A 17,317-nucleotide genomic window follows, 5' to 3' on the forward strand; every position below is an offset into this window, starting at 1 on the left:
GAGACATTCCCAACACCCTCGGTCTGAGTCCCCAGCACCACTGACCCCAGAACTGCAGCAAAGGCAGAGAAGCAGGGCCTGACTGTTCTTCCTGGCAGAGGTGGACTTCCAGATCAAGCAGCTGATGGTGGATGGGGAGCAAACCACATTAGAGAGCTGGGACACAGCTAGGAAGGAGAGGTGAGAGCACAGGGGGTCCTGTGGCTGTGCCAGGGTTCCAGCAGCAACCCCACACTAGGCAGTCGACACAACAGTAGCAGAGACACCCCTGGCCTCAGGTACTGGAGCACTGTCCAGTCCTACTTTGACAAAGCCCAGTGTGCTGCTTCTCTGCGACATCAGCTCCCCAAGCAGCTTCTTCAGTGTCCATCAGTGGATTGAGGACATTAGGCTGGAAGAGTCCAAGAGGCACCAAGCCTTCAGGAGAGAGACAGGAGCCTTGGGGCTTCTGGGGGAGGGTGGGATGTGCCATGCCTCAGACTGTTCTAGGGAGCAGGAATGAGGCAGGAGAGAGCTCCACTGCTGTGTGTGAGAGCACTTCCCCCCACTTTCTCCCTTTTGCCGGTGTTTGTTTTGGGTCCGGAACCGCACTTGCCTCCGGAGCCCTGCATGGTGTGATAGGAGGCCGTTCCTGTGGCACCCACAGGACATGGGCCAGTGCTGCCGGATGCCAGCCCCAGGCAGCCTCTGTTCTGAGGCCCTGCAGGGAGGTTGAGGTCGATGGGCACCGGCCTCAGCGGTGGGCTGGACCATGGCTTTGCCCCGCGGGCGGCTCCCTGCAGCCGCCGGACACAGCACGGGACACAGGCGGCTCCGCCCCGGCCGCGCCGCAGCGCGGGTCTCGCTCGCTGCGCAGGCCCAGCCGCCATCGCTCCGCCACCGCCCTCCGAGCGGCCCCGGAGCTCAACTCGCCGCGGCCCGTGCAGAGCCAGCCCATCCCCTTCCGTTCCTCGAGGCTCCCCCGCTCTCCTGTCCGCCCTGAGGCGTTTATCCCTCAAACCCCATCCCCGCCTGACCCGCGCTGCTGCCCCGGGGACCGCGCGGGCCCAGCCCCACCTTTGTTCCTCACCGTAAAGATGCCGCCGTACCACCATCGCCACGCTCGGTCCTTCCCTCCGCGGGCGCGATCGCTCCCCCGGCAGTGCCCGCTCCCTCCCGCCACCCGCACGGACGAGCAGACGCGGCGTGCGGGGCTCCACAGCTACTTTAATAGGGGACAGCACCCCGCGGCCCGGGGCGCGGCCGGGGGGCCCGGCCCGGGGCGGTGCGGGGCATCCTGCCGGTGGGATCGGGACCGGCCCCGGGCGGCGGCCTGGCGCGGCTGGCTGCTACTTGTTGCCCTCCTTCTTCTCGTCAGCCTTCTTCTGCTTCTGCTGCATTATCTCCGAGTCCCTGCGGAGAGCGCGGCGGGGCTGGCGGCGGGGCCAGCACCGCCACAGGGCGGGAGCGGGGCGCGGGGCGGGGGAGGCCGGCGGGGCCGGCCCAGCGCTCACCTCTGCTTACGGGCGGCGGCCGAGAGCCCGTCGTCCCGCCGTTTGCCCTTGCCCGAGTCGCTCTGCTTCTTCAGGTTCTTCTGCCGCGCCAGTTCGCGCTGGTTCCCGCCTGTCACGACGCGGCCGCCTCAGCGCGGCGCGTCCCAGCCCGCACCGCCGCCCTCCCGCCCTGGCCCAGCCGCCGCCCGCAGACCGGGTCTGGGCGCGCCGTCGGGCCCTGGCACGGCCCCCCGAGCCCGGCCCCCCGCAGTGGCGGTCCCGGCCCGGTACGCGCCCCACTCACGGGTCATGGCGCCGCTCCCGCCTCCGCTCCGCCGCCGCCACGTCCCGCACCGACCCACCCCCAGGCCCCGCCCCGCCCCGGCTTTAAGGGGCGCCCCGGCCAATCACCGCGCCGCTCCTCCCCACGCGCACTCTCATTGGCGCGCCCGCCCAGCCAGGCCCCGCCTGATTGGCCGCGGGCTGCGGCCGCCGTTCCGCCGGCGGGGGCGAAAAAGGCCGCCCGTGGGGCGCACGCGCAGCACGACACCCGCGCGCAGGGGGCGTGGCACCTGTGACCACGCCCCGACCGTGACGTCACGAGCCGTATGGAAAGCGCTGCGGGGCGGGAGGGGCGATGCGGGAGATGCGGGACGGGGCGGGAGGGACGGGGAGGGAGGAGAGCCCCGGCCCGCCCTCCCCCCCCACCACAGCACTCTTCACCACCCCGGAGAGTGCGGTGCAATGCGGGGAGGATGGGGCGGGAGTTTTCCTCTCTCCTTGGTCAGGCTTCGGGGCTGCTCAGACCGCTCCTTCCGCCGCGGGCGGGGCAGGGGATCTACAGGGAGGGGCGGCCATGAGTGCTATGGCACCAAGACGGTGCGGGACGGGTATCCGTCCCCGTCCAGCCCAGTTGGCTCACGCACTCGGGGCTCGGCGGCGCCGTCGGGTTGTGGCGCGGGTCCCGCGAGGCGGCGCTGGACGGGGGGGCTCTGGCGCTTCGCGAGCCGTGAGAGCTCGGCGTGGATTACCTGCGGGCGGAGCAGCACATACGGCGGGCAGGGCACCGGTCGGATCCCCGACGGTCCCCGTCCCGGCTCCTGCGGGATCATCTCTGCCTCGCTGTTCCTGGTCCCTGCTCTTGTGAATCTCTAACAGTCCTTGCTCCTGCGGGGTCCCCTCCCGCCCGTCCCATCGCTGCTGGTACCGGCTCCTGCGGGACGCCTCCCCTCCCAGCCCGCACCTTGTTGGCCGGGTCCAGCTGCAGGGCTCTCCTCAGGACGCGCGCGGCCTCTGCATCCCGGCCCTGCTCCGCCAGCAGCTGCAGGAAGAGGAGTGGGAGGGAGCGGCCGGGCCGGGCCGGGGTCGGGGGTCGGGGCGGGGCGGGTGCGGGTCCCACCTGCCCTCGCCGGAGCAGCGCCCGGCCGTTGTCCGGGCTGATCCGCAGGGCCGCCTCGCAGGCTGCCAGCGCCTCCTCCGCCCGCCCCAGCTTCAGCTCCGCGGCCGCGCAGTTGTTGAGGCACTTCACTCGCTGCTCCTGCAGCTCCTCTTCCTCCTCGGGCCCGGGTGGGGCTGCGGGGCGAGGGGCGGCCTCAGCGCCCCGGCCCCGCCGCCCCGGCCCCCCCCTCCCGGCCGGTCTCACCGGTGGCGGGGCCATCCAGGGCGTGCAGGGCCAGCCGGTACGAGCGCAGCGCCGCCGCGAAGTCGCCCCGCGCGAAGTGGAAGTTGCCCCGCTCCCGGCGCTGCGAGCCCAGGCGCAGGCGGGCGGCGGGAGGCAGCGCCTGCGGGTCGAGGCCGTCCCGCACCTCCAGCAGCGTCACCTCGAACAGCAGCGGCGCCTCAGGCGGTACGTCGGGCTCCCTGCGGGCACAGCGCCGGCTGTCCCCGACCCCTGCCCCTGCCCCTCCCGGCCCTCCCCACCGGCCTCTGTCCCCTGCCCGCCCCTCTCCGTGTGCGCTCCCGGCCCCTGCCCGCTCCCGCCCCTGCCCGATGGCTCGCCCTACCTGCCTGGGAGGCCGTAGGCGTAGCGGCAGGCGGCCAGGAAGAACGAGACCTCCCCGGGCTGCATGGTTGGGACGCCCAGCTCCAGCGCCTGCGGATGGGCACGGCCAGGCTAATGAGGCGCCGCACCGGGCAGCGCTGAGCCTGCACCGCACCCACCGCTGCACTGGTTTGCGCTCACTTGCACGACGTCCCCGTGGCCCGGCACGAAGGTGAGCCGCGGATCCCGCTCCACCAGCCCGCCATCCTCCAGGGCGCCCAGCACCTTCACCGACACCTCCTGGCCCGGCCGCGGCCGCGGTCCGCCCGGCCCGTCCCGCACCACGCGCTTCCGGAGCAGGCGGTCCTCTGTGGGGGAGACGCCGCTGAGAGCCGCGCCGAGATCCCCGAAACCGACCCTCTTTGTCCGGCTGTCCCCGGCACCGGCCCTCGCAGCCCGGGACTCCTGGCCTGGCTCGCCCCGCGCCGCCCGCAGGTTCTCACCCGTCAGGTCGCTCCAGCCGTTGGCAGCGAAGAGTGGCCCGAAGCCGCCGGGCCCCGGCACCGCCAGCGCCTCCAGCCGCCGGTAGAAGAGCCGCTCCTCCTCTCGCACCGACGGCAGCGCGATAGCGGTGTGGGGCAGCCGGAACCGTACGCGCCGGTCCCTGCCGGGTCCGCGCGGCCGCCGGCCTGCCCCCGTCTCCCTGTCCGGAGAGCCGCCGGGCGAGGGGCCCGGCATGCCCGCCCCTGATCCGCCCCGCCGCACGCCGCTACCAGCCGGCCTCGGACCGGGCGCCGGCGCTCGGCGGCGGGTGCCCACGGACCCCAGCGCGCACAGGGCGCGTCGCCGCCGGTCCCGTCACGCCGCGACCGCCGGGGCCGCCCGGGCCGGAGCCGCCGCCGAGCACACCCGCCGCACCGTTACCTAATGCCGGGAAGCGGCTCAGGGGATTAGCCCGGGCCGGCGGCAAAAATAGCCAGCTCAGGGCGAGCCCCGCCGCGGGGCTCCCGGCGCCCGCCCCGTGCAATGCCCCCGCCGCGGGCAGAGCTGCGCGGACGTCTCCGGTACCGGGGCTGCAGGCCGGGGCGCCGGCTCAGCCTCCTGCACGGGCAGGTGGGACCGGGCCTGGCGGGGGGAACTGGGCACCAGAGGGACTCACCGGCACCCGCTGCTATTGCAGGGAGCGCCGGGGCCCGTGATCGCCTTCCAGGGCAGCTCCGGGGAGAGTGGACTCGGGGGCTCGGAGAGCCAGGGCAGCCAGGATAGGGCGCGACGAGGTACCGGGCTGGAAAGACGCTTTGGCCAGGAGGCCAGAGCAAACACGTGGACAGTGCAAGCCCGGGTGAAACCTGAAACCTCTTGGCTTCAGGCAATCTCTGCTGCAGTTGCGTGGCTGAGCGGGACAGGCCCTGTGCCCTCCACCCCACCGTCCCCATGGGGTTCCTGAAAGGCCCTTGCAGTCTCCCTGGCCAGAGGCTCTTCCCACCAGAGCTGTGCAATTGCAAGCTCAGCTTTGGAGAAGGGCCCTTCAGTGAGCCCACAGTCCTCACTGAGGTGGAGAAGAGTGCCAGAGAGCTTTAACCCTTGTGATCTTTTGCTCCTTGCCAGATGCAGGTCCCAGGTGAGCAGTTCCTCAGCAGAGATCCCAGAGTACCTGCAGTAAGAGAGCTTGACACCTACTGCCACAGGGCTCCTTGTTGTTTGGTGTTATTTGGCCAAGCCCCACAGCATCGAAGGGCTGAGATGAACTCCTGCCTTATCACCCACAGCTGCAAGGTAGGTCTGGGCACAGTCAGAGCACAGCTCTACCTGCTCACTGCCCCTCAGGCCTCAGCAGGAGCTCAGTGCAGACTATGCCAAGTACCAAGATGGCACACACATTGGCAGCACGAGCTGGAGATTTGTGCAACTGGGAGCCGAGATGAAGAGGCAAGGAACAGAGGAACACAAGGCAAGCAGGAGACCCAGGCATGACAGCACAGTACAGCTGTGCTCTGGTCCTGCCCCCTGCATCTTTCCATCTCACGCATTTGAAGCTACTGTTGCACAAGTACCACCACCTCAAGAAGGTGAGGCTGGATGCAGGGCAGGGACTGTTTTTTCTCCTGGACCTGATCTCTATATATTTTTCCCTTCCCTGCTACCAGCAAGAGAAGAATTGCTGTGAATACCTCCACTAGAAGGTGTCTCAGATCAAAAGAAGAGTTCTGCAGTTTGAAAGCAGTGGGAACTCCCAGGCAAACTGCTGTTGCTGTTTTTTCCTTCCATATCCAGACCTGTCTCTGAAGTGGTGCCTCCTGCTCCAGCTGTCTTGCAGCACTTGGGGCCAGCTCACTCCCTGCTCTCTGTGGCTGCAGCAGAGGTAGAGCTGGGCACCTGGACACGTTTTGCTGAGGCCTGAGCCAGCCCAGGGTGGCTTTGATACTTTGGGTGGTGGCTCAGTCCCCAGCTGCCACCAGGTCCGGAGTCACAGCCCAGGGAGCAAAGCGAGGATGAGAAGAACAGCTTCCCAAGCTCTCCCTGGCCTGACTGAGGGCACTGCTCTGCCCACCAATGAAGCAGCTCTCCAGTTTGGTGTTACAGGTGTAATTGTGACCTGTCAGAACTTGTGTTCCTGTTTCTTGCAACAGTGCCTGCAGCCAGGTGTGGGGCTCCTTCTAGTCTGAGGTGTAGTGAGCACTGGACATCACATACTCCCCCAAAGAGCCTCCACACCTGCACTGGGCCACAGAGCACCGGTGGATGTGGTTTCAGCTACCTCTGTAGCTGGGGAAGAAAGTGTTTCACTGCACAGCTGCTGTAGCCAGAGAAGTGCACACTAAGCCATGTATGAGCTACTGCAACTGGAGAATTCCAGCAGCAATAAGTAACATGCCCAGCCTTTTCAGTTGTGGGGGAAGATAGAGCAAGCTCTGGCTCTTGCCATGGCAACTGCTGCCACACAGCAGTGCCCTGAGTCTGCTGAGCTCCGCTTCAACTCACATGCAGCACAAGAACCCAGTCAGGGCAACAGTCCCTCCCTGGTCAGCCCATCTCACCCCTGCCCTTAGCCGAGGAAAGTACAATACCCTGTGGCCCACACCATCCAACCACAACACAGGGTGTATTCCACGCTCTCCTGAAGAGCAGCTCACAGCTACAAACCTGTTTCCTACCAAGAGAAGGAATGATCTTAAAATTAACTGATCTTAACTGCTCTCACCACAGCCAAGCACCTGGCTCTGAGAAACATTCTGAGCACAGGCCCTACCTGTGTTTGGGTAGAGTCTGTTGCACTCCTGCCCTACACCTGACTGCTTCTGCACCAGCTTCAAAGCTGACTTATTCCTGCTGTTGAGCAATCACCACGCCTGCCTGGTGCCTGTGCTTGGATCAGAGCAGTGGAACAGTCACAGTGAGCACCACATCCCTCTGATCTCGCTGGGGCAGTACACAGACAGCACAGGCACTTGTGACCAGAGTCCCCAAGCCCAACACGTGGGCAGCAAATGCCACATCTGAAACCCAGCATATTGGGACAGTTGCTGCTGCTATGTTCTGGAAGGACTGGGGTAGCTAAGAACAGGCTAAATGGCTAAGCTCCATGGTTAGAACAGACATGTGAGAGCTCACTGCAGGGAATGACTTCCAGCAGGAAGCTGTTGTCTGTGAAGAGCAAGATCCTGGTGTTTGGTCTGATGGGTCACCCAGGACAGGGACATTTGGTCTCAAGGGGGTCATTTTATTGTTTCACTTCTCCAAATGTACAAAAAAAATTAGAAAATGACTGTACCCCCCACCCTTCCCAAACCACAAAACAAACCAGCCTGGGGAGCCCAACAACAGTGCAGCTAAGACACGGCAGGAAATTAAACATTACTAGATATAGCAGCTGGGACCCCTCAGCCCCTCCAGCAGCCACTAGCTCTCCACAGCCCAGAACTGGCCCCAGTCTGCCCAGTGCTTCCCCGATTCACAAACAGCTCATCCTGACAAGATGGCGAGTACTTTACAAATCTTCCTTCACCTTCTTCTTGGATTTCTTGGATTTATCTTCCTCCTGCAGCATGGGAGTGTTGGTCGCCTCCCTCTTCAGGTAGCTGATGAAGTCACTAACTTCTCTGCCTCCCTGCAGAAGACAGACAACAGTGAGGCAGGGCCTGTACCCATCCTGGGCTTCCCCTCTGCTGCCAAGGGTTCAGGTGCCAGGCAGGAGAGCCAGGTGACTGCAAGTACAGCTCTCCCCAGGGCCTGCAGCACACAGTGCAATGCTCCTAAGCAGGTACCACCAGGTGTGTTCCCAGGGTAACAGGACACAGTGCCACGCCCCAAACTCCAGAGTGGATTGAGTGAATTTGGACACTGGGATGCTCTTCACTTCTTTATAAAGCAGCAAGAACAGCAAAATACTCACCTCATACTTCTTTGGACTCTGCTTCTTGCCAGCTGGAGCAAAATAGATGGTAGGGAAGCTGGGGAGAGAGAAGACACCTGAGCTCCTGACATGCTCTGATTTCTGTCAGAGCAGCCCACACTGAAGGGACTCACACACCACAATGCCCTGATTTAACATGGCACAACTTCAGCAGCTCTGAGGCAGCAGGTGTGGCCTCCAAGGGCCTGTCAAGGTCCGCAGAGCTGGCTGAGCTCACAGGTCCAAGTTTGCAAGCTGAACTGACTTCAGAACAGCAAGCCCAGATTTGTTTTCACACTTGCAGGAACAGAATCAGAGTGGATTCCATAGCAGCAGGACAGGCATCCACAAAGAGCCAGGACACAAGAATCCTGAAGAATCCAGGCGTATCAATGTCCCTTTTTTCCATTCCTCATTTTTCCAAATCAAGCCATTGCTTGGCTGTCCCCTGGCAGCCTCCCCACACACCCTCCCCCATGAGGCTCCTTCAGCTCTAGTCCTGTGGCCGAGGTCAGACAGAGCCAGGCCCATCCACTGACACACAATGCCACTGCAGTCAGACCTACCCTCGGACTTCATAGGGAGAAGGCACATCATTGGCTGTAGCATCCATTTTGGCAATGACGATATTGGGATCTTTGCTGAGCTGTGGGTAGAATAAGCCCATCAGAAACCAATTTCAAACTCCAGGAACCCAGCAGTCAGCACCATCCAGGATGGCAGTGTCAGAGGACAGCACACAGGGGATGCCACCTCACCATCCCTCCCCAGTTGGGAAACTATCATCATGCAGAAGGAAAAGATCCAAAAAGGAACTTGGCCAGTTGAGGCTGGTCACTGAATCAGGGAATATCCCCGTGCCACAGCCAAGGGTGCAGACTAAACCTACCACTGCAATTGCTACCACAGATCCTGCTCGTGGACATTTGCACTTCATAGAGATGTCAAAACTCAAAGTCCTCAGGAAGGCACAACTATGTCCCATTACTAGAGGTTAAAAACAACCTGCAGGATCGTTTAGTACTGCAAAATTCTACTTTGCATTTGCAAAGGTCCCAGACCTACCTTCTCTCCCAATTCTTTGTATTTGGGCTCCAGATTCTTGCAGTGGCCGCACCACGGTGCATAGAACTCTACCAGGACATCTTTGTCTTCTGCATTAACAATTTCATCAAAGTTCTCAGCCACCACCACCTGTAAGGTTTGATCACACCAGTTAGTTCCTTCCAAGTCAGGGATGAGGTTTTGACATGACATGACATGCTCCAAACACTCCAGCCTGGGCCTCCCACACCTGCACAGCAAGCAGCAAAATGCCCAAATACAGCACTCCTCATCCTCACCATGCTGGTAAAAGCTTGCTGTAAGGCACCACCCATACCTGCATATGGTCTCCTCACAGGAAGAGGACAAAACCATTTCTTTTTAATCCCAACAACTTCCAAGCTGAGGAATCAGCCTAGCAGGGCCAGCTGAGGCCACACTCATCCCCACACACACAGTGACTCCCACTCCTGTATAAGGCCATCATCATAAAGCCACAACAGAGAATGCTCAGGGCAAAAGCCTGGGAGGATGAAAGGTGGGAGTTATACCAGTTCCCAAAGATGAGATGAACACAAAGCTCCCTAAAATAGTGCAGTAACAAAGAACAGAAAGGCCATGCCATGAGGGAGCATAAGCCAGGACAGCAGGCCTTTGCATAATCCCTGGAAATCTGGATGATGTGGCACTTGTGCATGTGCTCAAGCAGCAGTTACCATGCTGAGAACAAAACCAAACCCGAACAGGAAGCTACATGTCTCCTTTGTCTCAAAAAGTTGCAGTGCAACAAGGGAGTAATTCCTCCATCTATAACCACAGAGGCTCCTCATGCTGCCACTATGCCACACTCACACTACTACTCCACACTGGCACTGGCTGGAAGCTGCTATTCTACAATCTCCACATCCACATAACAGCACTCACCTTTACAGGGCCATCGTTGCTTTCAGGGATAGGCTCTGATTTCAGGTACTTTTTCAAGTTTCCATCAAAGTAATCTTGCAGGAATCTCTCCAGAGCCTTGCCATCACGGCTGAAAGAGAAGTGATGTTACAGCCATCATCACACACACAAGACGAGAGGGAGAAACTTTCAAGGCTGACTTAAGCTCCTTCCACCCACACAACAGATGCCACCTGCATCTCTGACAGCACCAGTCTGGGCTGGCCTAGACCCCAGAACAAGTGCAAAGATGCCCTTAAGGTCTCTGACAGGAAGCTGGATGCACATCCCATTCAAAGTTTTAGGCCTTCCAGCCCTCAGGTTTATTTTTTCAAGATGAAAGGAACAACTGTTTCCTTTGCCTTTTATTGCATTCTAGTTCCTAACCAGACACTTCAGTATCTTGAATTAAATTCTCCCCCTCTGTAAAATGGGAAGGGCTGTAAGCTCTCTAAAGAGCAGGAAAATACACAAGCACAAGCCATTTTGACCCAGCAATCATTTCTTCCAGCCAGAACATCCAGCCTTCCTGTTTGTCTAAGCTAAGTCTGGTCAGAGACTTGCAGATCAAAGTCCGTCGAGTGAGACCCAACACCACCAAGTTCAAGAACTCACGAGAACTCTTCTTGCATGACGTATTTATCTCCTTTGGCAGTTCTGATGGCAACAACTGGAGCTTCACCCACACTGCTGTCCAGACCGAACTCCGAAAGCTCATGGCCAAAGGTTTTCCGACTAGCAACAGCGTAGAAGAGCTTATGGCCAGCATCCAAGAATTTCTTTGCAACCATCATAACTCTGAGAAAAAATAACAAAACCACAAAGCATTATTTCTTGGAGTATTTTCTTACACACGATGTAACACCCTTCAAGCTGATGTGCACACTGGATGAGGAATTCAGTGGCACATGCTCTGCAGGGCTGAGTCCTGTAGAAATGCAGCTGGGAAGCAGAGCAGTAGGCTTGTGTCTGTGCTGAGTGAGGCAAGTGTATGTTTCCATCCTCCTCCCTGACTGCCTGACCCTGGTGTCTCAGGCACTGGGACGGAGGGATGGAGCTGCACATCACAGCAGTGAGGCAGTTTGTGGGAAAGGTCTAAGTCCCTAAGGACCAGGGATCCAAGAGTGAGCAAGCAGGCAGGATTTCAGAGGATTGTCACCTGAGCTACAGAACTGTAGTGAGGCAGGAACATTGCAAGGCTGATTTACCCTCCACCCCTCCCACCTGTTGCGCCAGTAGTTGGATCCCTTTGCATTCTTCTCATAGTCCACATCATAGTATGCCACCAGCAAGTCCTTGCCCTGGATCAAGTCTTTGTTGTCTTCAGTCATGTGTGGGCAGATGCCAAAGCTGTCAACAAGAGAGGCATTAGCAGAGACCACGACCCTAGAACAGGCTCGACACAGCACACTAACCTCCCACCCAGGAAGGTTAAATGCTAGTAGTCAGGTCCCAGGAAAAAACACTGTGTTTGTTCCCATACCAGGTTTTTCTGAGTCAAATGTCCATCTCCAACCACATCAGTGGCTAACAGTAATCTAAACACCAAAGCTTGCATGCTTCTCATAGGTTCAGTTTTCAGACAGAAGCGTGGTTAGAACATGGAAAGTGTAAGCCAACAGCCAGGCCAGGATTTCAGGAAGGCATCCCCAAAAGGGAGCAGTGCCAAGACATCCAGCAGGAAGTGGCAGCAATGCCAGCTAGGAAAAGAAGCTCTGACAGGGACAAAGCCAGTCTGTCATGCGTGCTTGGTTAGGAATCACTCACATGTTCTCCTGGATGAATTTCTTGATCTTTCCACTGGTGATTTTGTCTTCTGGGTACTTGATGGAGCTCTCCTCAAACTTGTTGCTCAGGCGTGGAGGACGGAATAAGACTATACCCCTGCAGGGAACCAGGAATTGTGAATTAGTTCAGTGCGTCCCTGGCAATCCAAGGGCAACAGCCAGATGAAGCAAGAACCCAATCTCCAGCAAGTATCCCACTCACCATTCATAGCTCAGACAATACTGACTAGTTTCTTGGTGGCACTATTGCATTAGATGTACCTGTCAGAGCCTTCTCCATGATCCAAACAGGCCACAATAAGAAACAAACCCCCCACCATAATAAACAATGGGGAAGCAAAATGCCTTAGCTGAGATGCTTCCCATCCACAGGCAGACACTGACACTCCAGAGCCTGCAACCATTTGCACCTTTCTATCTCAATTCAAAAGAGACAAAAAAGATACACCACTGGCTACTGGGGAAGAAACGAGGCTTTAAGCCATGTTCAGAAAGTGAAACCAGTGAATAACTGGAGTCCACAAGTCTCTTCCAAATGCCTTAATAACAAGAAATCTTTGTGTTAAATAGCTTACTCTCCATCTTCCTGGTACTTCTGCAGCAGCTGCTCCTCGGAAGTGTGTGCAAAGCGGTAGTTATCCCTGAGGCTGTTGGCTGCTTTCATGAACTCTGAATAAGCATCCCCAGATGCATCCCCAAAGAAGCCTGCAGCAGAAAGGCAGATGGTGACTCCAAGCCCACACAGAAGCAGGCCCTCTGCAGCCCTCAGCATTTTGCTCTCCAGTGCACTAAAAGATGCCTCCTGAATCCACTCTCCCAGTGTATATTCAGGCCTTCCCCTTCCACTGCTTCTCTCCACTTTTGAACACCCCCCCTGCACTTTCTCCCTTTCAGCAGCAGAAAGTTACTCAGGAGCTGCTCAGCTTGGTCATTCAGCCAAAGGGAATGGTCCACTGAGCACCCAGACATCCATGGGGACCATATAACACTGCCAGTGGCAACCATTGCCATTGCCACTTTGTAACAGTAAGTTTGAGAATGCTGAGTAATACTCATCTATAAGACAGCACACCTGATCTGCACAACCGGCTGTTGCCCCTTGTAACCACGGTCACATCATGCCACCAGAGCCCCAAATGTACCTTCCACCAACCCAAAGTTTTCTGTTGTCAGCCAGCCAAGAAAGCAACACCTTTGGAAAACACATACTATGGTGCCAGGGAGGGAGAAATACAGCCAGAGGCCCACGGAGGAAAAAAAAATTGGAAGAAATTCCCAGGGGTCCTCAAGCCCAACCTGCCACTTGAAGCCAGACTAGACCCAGTCAAACCAAGCTGCTCAGAATTTTGTTCAGCTGAGTTGTGAAAGTCTCTGTTATGCTGAACGTTTCAAAATCCCTCTGGGCACATGTTCCAGGGCTTCATTATTCTCATTACCAACAGCTTTTTGCTTGTGTCCATCTGGAATTTTTCGTGTCTCTGATCCTTCCACACAAAGCTCCCAGTGCCCACTCAAGTCACCCTGCACGGCCTCTACTCACCCACGACAGAAGCATCTTTATCACCAATGAACTTCTCGAGCTCAGCCACAGAACTGAGAGCCACTGAAGCAGGTCCTGCCTGTTTCTTGAGATGGCTGACAATCCCATCTTGAAAGAACAGTAAAACAATTTAAGGGATCAATACCAGGTTCCACAGGACTTTTTCCAAGTTTCCTAAACCAAAAACTGTTTCTGCAGAATCCATATATGTGTTCCCTATTATAAATATGTCAGCTGAAAGAGTGCTTCCACCAGCTTCATACAGGAACCTTCTAGCATCCTGGGAACTGGGAGTTAATGTGGAGACCTTCACCTTTAAAGAAGAGCTTTCAGGGACATAAACATCCAGGACTGTGCCTGCACAAAGAGTTCTGAAAAGGGCAAGAGGGAGGTGTATGTGTAGGTGGAAACCTTCCTGTGTCCCTGGACACCAGGCTGGTACACACGGGCCTGCCTCCTGCCAGGCACTGCCAGCCAGCCCTTACCTGCTGTCCTGGGCCCATCGTACGTTCCTGCCTCTTCTCCATCTCGGAAAATCTTCAAGGTGGGATAACCACTGACTCCATACTTGTTGCAGGTGTTTGAGTTTGCTGTACAGTCGACCTAAATGGAGTGAAACCTTGTTATGCAGATCAAGATCCATGCCCAGCACACCTAATCCAGTCAAGGGACTGGAGGCATCCATCACACAGTCCTTGGTGCTGAAGAGCCCAGACTGGGAAAGGGGTGTAATGAGCACAGGTGTAATGAGAGGCCCAGGAAATATTGGAAAGACTAAGCAGTTGCAACTTTGGCCATATACACACAAAAAATGTACTAGAAAGTAATCAATGACAAGGAATTTCTCAGCACCCTGTCAATCCAAGCGAGTTCCTACAACACCTGAACAAAGGAGACTGACCTGACCAAGAGTCCATGCCCCTTCCCACAAGGGGAGCACGAGACTGATTTGAGAAAACTCTCCAAGTTTTGTGGTGGTAAAGAAAGCCCCTGGTCAGCGACCCTCAGTGTGTAGGTGCAACAGTGCTCGCTCCAGCCTCATCACACAGCTCATGGCTGGGGCGAGCCCTCGCACACCCGGCACACTCTCCGCACAGCAGCCCTGCGGGGCTCGACTTCCAGATCCTTCCTGGGCTCCAATTCTTTACACAGACGAGGCCCATCGAAGCCCGCAGAGACGGTGTCCGCCCGCTGTCCCCGCCCCGCCCCGCTGCGGGAGCCGGTGCTCACCTTCACGAGAGGCACGATCCCCTTCAGCCGGGTCGCGGCCGACTCGTACTCCGGCGCCAGCCGCTTGCAGTGCCCGCACCTGGGAGGGAGGACGGGGGGGCGTCAGGCCAGCCAACCGCCCGGCCCGGCCCCCCGCCCAGCCGGCCCCACCACCCCCGGCCGCCCCTCACCAGGGCGCGAAGAACTCCACAAGCACCAGTCCCGGGCGCTCGGCCAGGCCGCTCTCGAAATCAGCATCGCTGAGCTCCACCACGTCGGAGGAACAGGCGCCGAGAGAGAGCAGAGGAAGCAGCAGCAGCGCGGCGGGCAGGGCCCGTGGCGGGGGCCGGGGCGCGGACATGGTGGTGCGGACGGGCCGAGCTGGGCCGGGCTGGGCCGGGCTGGGCGGCAGCGGCGGGTCCGGCGGGTCCGGGAGTGTCGGCGCGGCAGCTGCAGAGGCGCCGGGGCCGCGGCCGGAAGTCCCGCCCCCGCAGCCGGATCTGCCGTGTGGCAGCTCCTGATTGGGTGGCGTGTGACGTCATGGGCTGCGGGGGGGCGTGTCCGGGCGCTCCCCCTCTGCGCCGGCGCCGTCAGGGCGGGATCCGGGAGGGAGGGGAGGGGAGGGAGGGGAGGGGAGGAAGGGGAAGGGGAAGGGGAAGGGGAAGGGGAAGGGGGAGGGGAAGGGGGAGGGGAAGGGGAAGGGGAAGGGGAGGGGAAGGGGGAGGGGAAGGGGAAGGGGAGGGGGAAAGGGAGGGGAAGGGGAAGGGGAAGGGGAAAGGGAGGGGAAGGGGAAGGGGAAAGGGAGGGGAAGGGGAAGGGGAAGGGGAGGGGAAGGGGAAGGGGAAGGGGAAAAGGAAGGGGAAGGGGGAGGGGAAGGGGAAGGGGAAGGGGAGGGGAAGGGGAAGGGGAAGGGGAAAGGGAGGGGAAGGGGAAGGGGAAGGGGAAAGGGAGGGGAAGGGGAAGGGGAAAGGGAGGGGAAGGGGAAGGGGAAGGGGAGGGGAAGGGGAAGGGGAAGGGGAAAAGGAAGGGGAAGGGGGAGGGGAAGGGGAAGGGGAAGGGGAGGGGAAGGGGAAGGGGAAAGGGAGGGGAAGGGGAAGGGGAAGGGGAGGGGAAGGGGAAGGGGAAGGGGAAAAGGAAGGGGAAGGGGGAGGGGAAGGGGAAGGGGAAGGGGAGGGGAAGGGGAAGGGGAAGGGGAAAGGGAGGGGAAGGGGAAGGGGAAAGGGAGGGGAAGGGGAAGGGGAAGGGGAGGGGAAGGGGAAGGGGAAGGGGAAAAGGAAGGGGAAGGGGGAGGGGAAGGGGAAGGGGAAGGGGAGGGGAAGGGGAAGGGGAAGGGGAAAGGGAGGGGAAGGGGAAGGGGAAGGGGAGGGGAAGGGGAAGGGGAAGGGGAAAAGGAAGGGGAAGGGGGAGGGGAAGGGGAAGGGGAAAGGGAGGGGAAGGGGAAGGGGAAGGGGAGGGGAAGGGGAAGGGGAAGGGGAAGGGGAAGGGGAAGGGGAGGGGAGGGAGGGGAAAGGGAAGGGGAAGGGGAAGGGGAGGGGAGGGAGGGGAAAGGGAAGGGGAAGGGGAAGGGGAGGGGAAGGGGAGGGAAGGGAGGGGAAAGGGAAGGGGAAGGGGAAAGGGAAAGGGAAGGGGAAGGGGAGGGGAAGGGGGAGGGGAAAGGGAAGGGGAAGGGGAAGGGGAAGGGGAGGGGAAGGGGAAAGGGAAAGGGAAGGGGAAGGGGAGGGGAAGGGGAAGGGGAAAGGGAAGAGGAAGGGAAGGGGAAGGGAAAGGGGAAGGGGGAGGGGAAGGGGAAAGGGAAAGGGAAGGGGAAGGGGAGGGGAAGGGGAAAGGGAAGGGGAAGGGGAAGGGGAGGGGAAGGGGGAGGGGAAGGGGAAGGGGAAAGGGAAGGGGAGGGGAAGGGGAAAGGGAAGGGGAGGGGAAGGGGAAGGGGAAGGGAAGGGGAAGGGAAGGGAATGGAACCGGGGGGAGTGGAGAGAGCGGGCCGGGAGGGAAGGACACCGGCGAGAGCGGGTTGGAGGTCAGCGCTCGGTGTCCGGGGGGGTTCGCTGCTCTGGTTGACAGTGCTCGGTACCCCCGTTTTTGCCTCGCCCTCCATTTCTCCTTGGAGTCCGCACGCTCCTGCCCTGGCCACGTCCCCGGTCCCCTCTCGCTGCCCGCTGAGTTTCAGCAACCGTCCCCGGAGAGCCCAGAGCTGACGGTCGGGGCCGGCCGTCACCAGGTGCTCACACGGCTCCAGCCCGCTGGGCCGCTCCGGGCATTTTTATCACCTTTATTGAGCTGCATCGGCCGGGCGGCCCCGGAGCTGCGAAAAGAGCTCGGGAGACGTTTCTGACTTCATCGCCGCCTTTGCGACGGGGAGCCCCAGCCCGGGGCCGCGCACCGGGAAGGGCTGTGCGGCCGCCTGCGCTCCGCCAGCCACCTCCCTCCCGTCCCCGGGGCTCGCCCGCCGCCCGTCCCGGTACCGCGCGCCCCGGGGCCGGCAGGGGGCGCTGCCCACCGGGGGGGGGGGTCACCGGCGGGGCGCGAGTGGGGCCCCTTGGGCCGGGCCGTGCTTGGAGCCCTGGGCCGTGTCCCGCTGCCCCCGCCCGCGCCGCGTTCCGCCATCAGTAGTTAATGAGCTCGGTGCCGTCTGCGACCGGCGCCGGCCTCGCGTTACAGCCCCGAGCCGAGGCCTGCGGGAATCGGCCCCGCCGCGTCCAGCCCCGGCAGCAGGAGCGGGGTGAGTGGGCGGGAGCTGGGAAGGCATCAGGGGTGTCACAGCTCCTCGGCGGTCCGGGGGCGAGGGGCGTCAGGGCGGCTGGGAGCCGCGGCGGGGGCCGGAGCCGGGACCTGCCGGCGCGAACCCTGCGGGACCTCGTCCAGCTCTCTCGCTTCTGCGGCCTGCGGGACGCAGGAATGGCCGGTTCCCTTCCCAGCCTGGGGATGCTGCTTCTACTAATAGTGCTGCGGGAC

At 60.4% G+C, this 17,317-nt stretch overlaps 4 protein-coding genes and 1 long non-coding RNA gene across 8 annotated transcripts in view; 2 read left to right on the forward strand and 3 right to left on the reverse strand.

Moving 5' to 3' along the window:
- Positions 1 to 1,186: 1,186 nt before the first annotated feature.
- On the reverse strand, positions 1,187 to 1,877 carry SERF2 (small EDRK-rich factor 2). Its single transcript, XM_071568112.1, has 3 exons — positions 1,777 to 1,877; positions 1,494 to 1,602; positions 1,187 to 1,392 (listed from the first exon to the last, which is right to left on the reverse strand). The coding sequence occupies exons 1-3, from the start codon at positions 1,781 to 1,783 to the stop codon at positions 1,329 to 1,331; spliced, it is 180 nt and encodes a 59-aa protein (XP_071424213.1). The 5' UTR covers positions 1,784 to 1,877; the 3' UTR covers positions 1,187 to 1,328.
- Positions 1,878 to 2,018: 141 nt separating this feature from the next.
- FKBP8 (FKBP prolyl isomerase 8) lies at positions 2,019 to 4,465 on the reverse strand. Of its 2 annotated transcripts, XM_071568110.1 has the most exons (8): positions 3,957 to 4,455; positions 3,655 to 3,821; positions 3,476 to 3,564; positions 3,115 to 3,332; positions 2,872 to 3,044; positions 2,716 to 2,793; positions 2,399 to 2,503; positions 2,019 to 2,310 (listed from the first exon to the last, which is right to left on the reverse strand). In XM_071568110.1, exons 1-8 carry the CDS (start codon positions 4,189 to 4,191, stop codon positions 2,257 to 2,259), a joined length of 1,119 nt encoding a protein of 372 aa, XP_071424211.1. In that variant the 5' UTR covers positions 4,192 to 4,455; the 3' UTR covers positions 2,019 to 2,256. The 2 variants fall into 2 exon arrangements, with proteins under 2 accessions (XP_071424211.1, XP_071424212.1); XM_071568111.1 differs by lacking the exon at positions 3,115 to 3,332 and having other exon boundaries at positions 3,957 to 4,465.
- Positions 4,052 to 6,147, forward strand: LOC139677812 (uncharacterized). 3 transcript variants are annotated; one of them, XR_011698926.1, is made up of 4 exons: positions 4,052 to 5,229; positions 5,341 to 5,522; positions 5,728 to 5,815; positions 5,913 to 6,147. It is a non-coding gene; the product is annotated as an uncharacterized lncRNA (long non-coding RNA). The 3 variants fall into 3 exon arrangements; XR_011698925.1 differs by having other exon boundaries at positions 4,052 to 4,837; positions 5,062 to 5,229; positions 5,728 to 6,147; XR_011698927.1 differs by having other exon boundaries at positions 4,052 to 4,730; positions 5,062 to 5,229; positions 5,728 to 6,147.
- Positions 6,148 to 7,153: 1,006 nt separating this feature from the next.
- On the reverse strand, positions 7,154 to 14,864 carry PDIA3 (protein disulfide isomerase family A member 3). Its single transcript, XM_071568109.1, has 13 exons — positions 14,560 to 14,864; positions 14,390 to 14,468; positions 13,645 to 13,762; positions 13,160 to 13,267; positions 12,195 to 12,324; positions 11,600 to 11,716; positions 11,057 to 11,182; positions 10,448 to 10,630; positions 9,815 to 9,923; positions 8,912 to 9,040; positions 8,413 to 8,492; positions 7,847 to 7,904; positions 7,154 to 7,561 (listed from the first exon to the last, which is right to left on the reverse strand). The coding sequence occupies exons 1-13, from the start codon at positions 14,727 to 14,729 to the stop codon at positions 7,442 to 7,444; spliced, it is 1,527 nt and encodes a 508-aa protein (XP_071424210.1). The 5' UTR covers positions 14,730 to 14,864; the 3' UTR covers positions 7,154 to 7,441.
- A 2,006-nt stretch (positions 14,865 to 16,870) lies between these two features.
- Positions 16,871 to 17,317, forward strand: part of PPIP5K1 (diphosphoinositol pentakisphosphate kinase 1) — a 57,160-nt gene continuing 56,713 nt past the window's right edge. Inside the window, exon 1 of the mRNA XM_071568096.1 lies at positions 16,871 to 17,084. The gene's annotated coding sequence lies outside the window, so the exon portion shown is untranslated. The remainder of the gene's footprint in view (positions 17,085 to 17,317) is intronic.

The sequence above is a fragment of the Pithys albifrons genome, chromosome 13 (assembly GCF_047495875.1).
Source record: "Pithys albifrons albifrons isolate INPA30051 chromosome 13, PitAlb_v1, whole genome shotgun sequence".
Classification (NCBI taxonomy): domain Eukaryota; kingdom Metazoa; phylum Chordata; class Aves; order Passeriformes; family Thamnophilidae; genus Pithys; species Pithys albifrons.

Coding starts and splice junctions, on each gene's coding strand:
- PDIA3 (XM_071568109.1), bottom strand. CDS start 14,729: ATGTCCGCGCCCCGGCCCCCGCCACGGGCCCTGCCCGCCGCGCTGCTG. Junction 11,183..11,599: donor AAATTCATCCAGGAGAACAT/GTGAGTGATTCC, acceptor TCTTGTTGACAG/CTTTGGCATCTGCCCACACA. Junction 9,041..9,814: donor GCAACGATGGCCCTGTAAAG/GTGAGTGCTGTT, acceptor CAAACCTTACAG/GTGGTGGTGGCTGAGAACTT.
- SERF2 (XM_071568112.1), bottom strand. Junction 1,393..1,493: donor GCCGCCGCCCGTAAGCAGAG/GTGAGCGCTGGG, acceptor CGCTCTCCGCAG/GGACTCGGAGATAATGCAGC.
- FKBP8 (XM_071568110.1), bottom strand. CDS start 4,191: ATGCCGGGCCCCTCGCCCGGCGGCTCTCCGGACAGGGAGACGGGGGCA. Junction 2,504..2,715: donor AGCTGGACCCGGCCAACAAG/GTGCGGGCTGGG, acceptor CTCCGCCCGCAG/GTAATCCACGCCGAGCTCTC. Junction 2,311..2,398: donor ACGGCGCCGCCGAGCCCCGA/GTGCGTGAGCCA, acceptor CCCTCCCTGTAG/ATCCCCTGCCCCGCCCGCGG.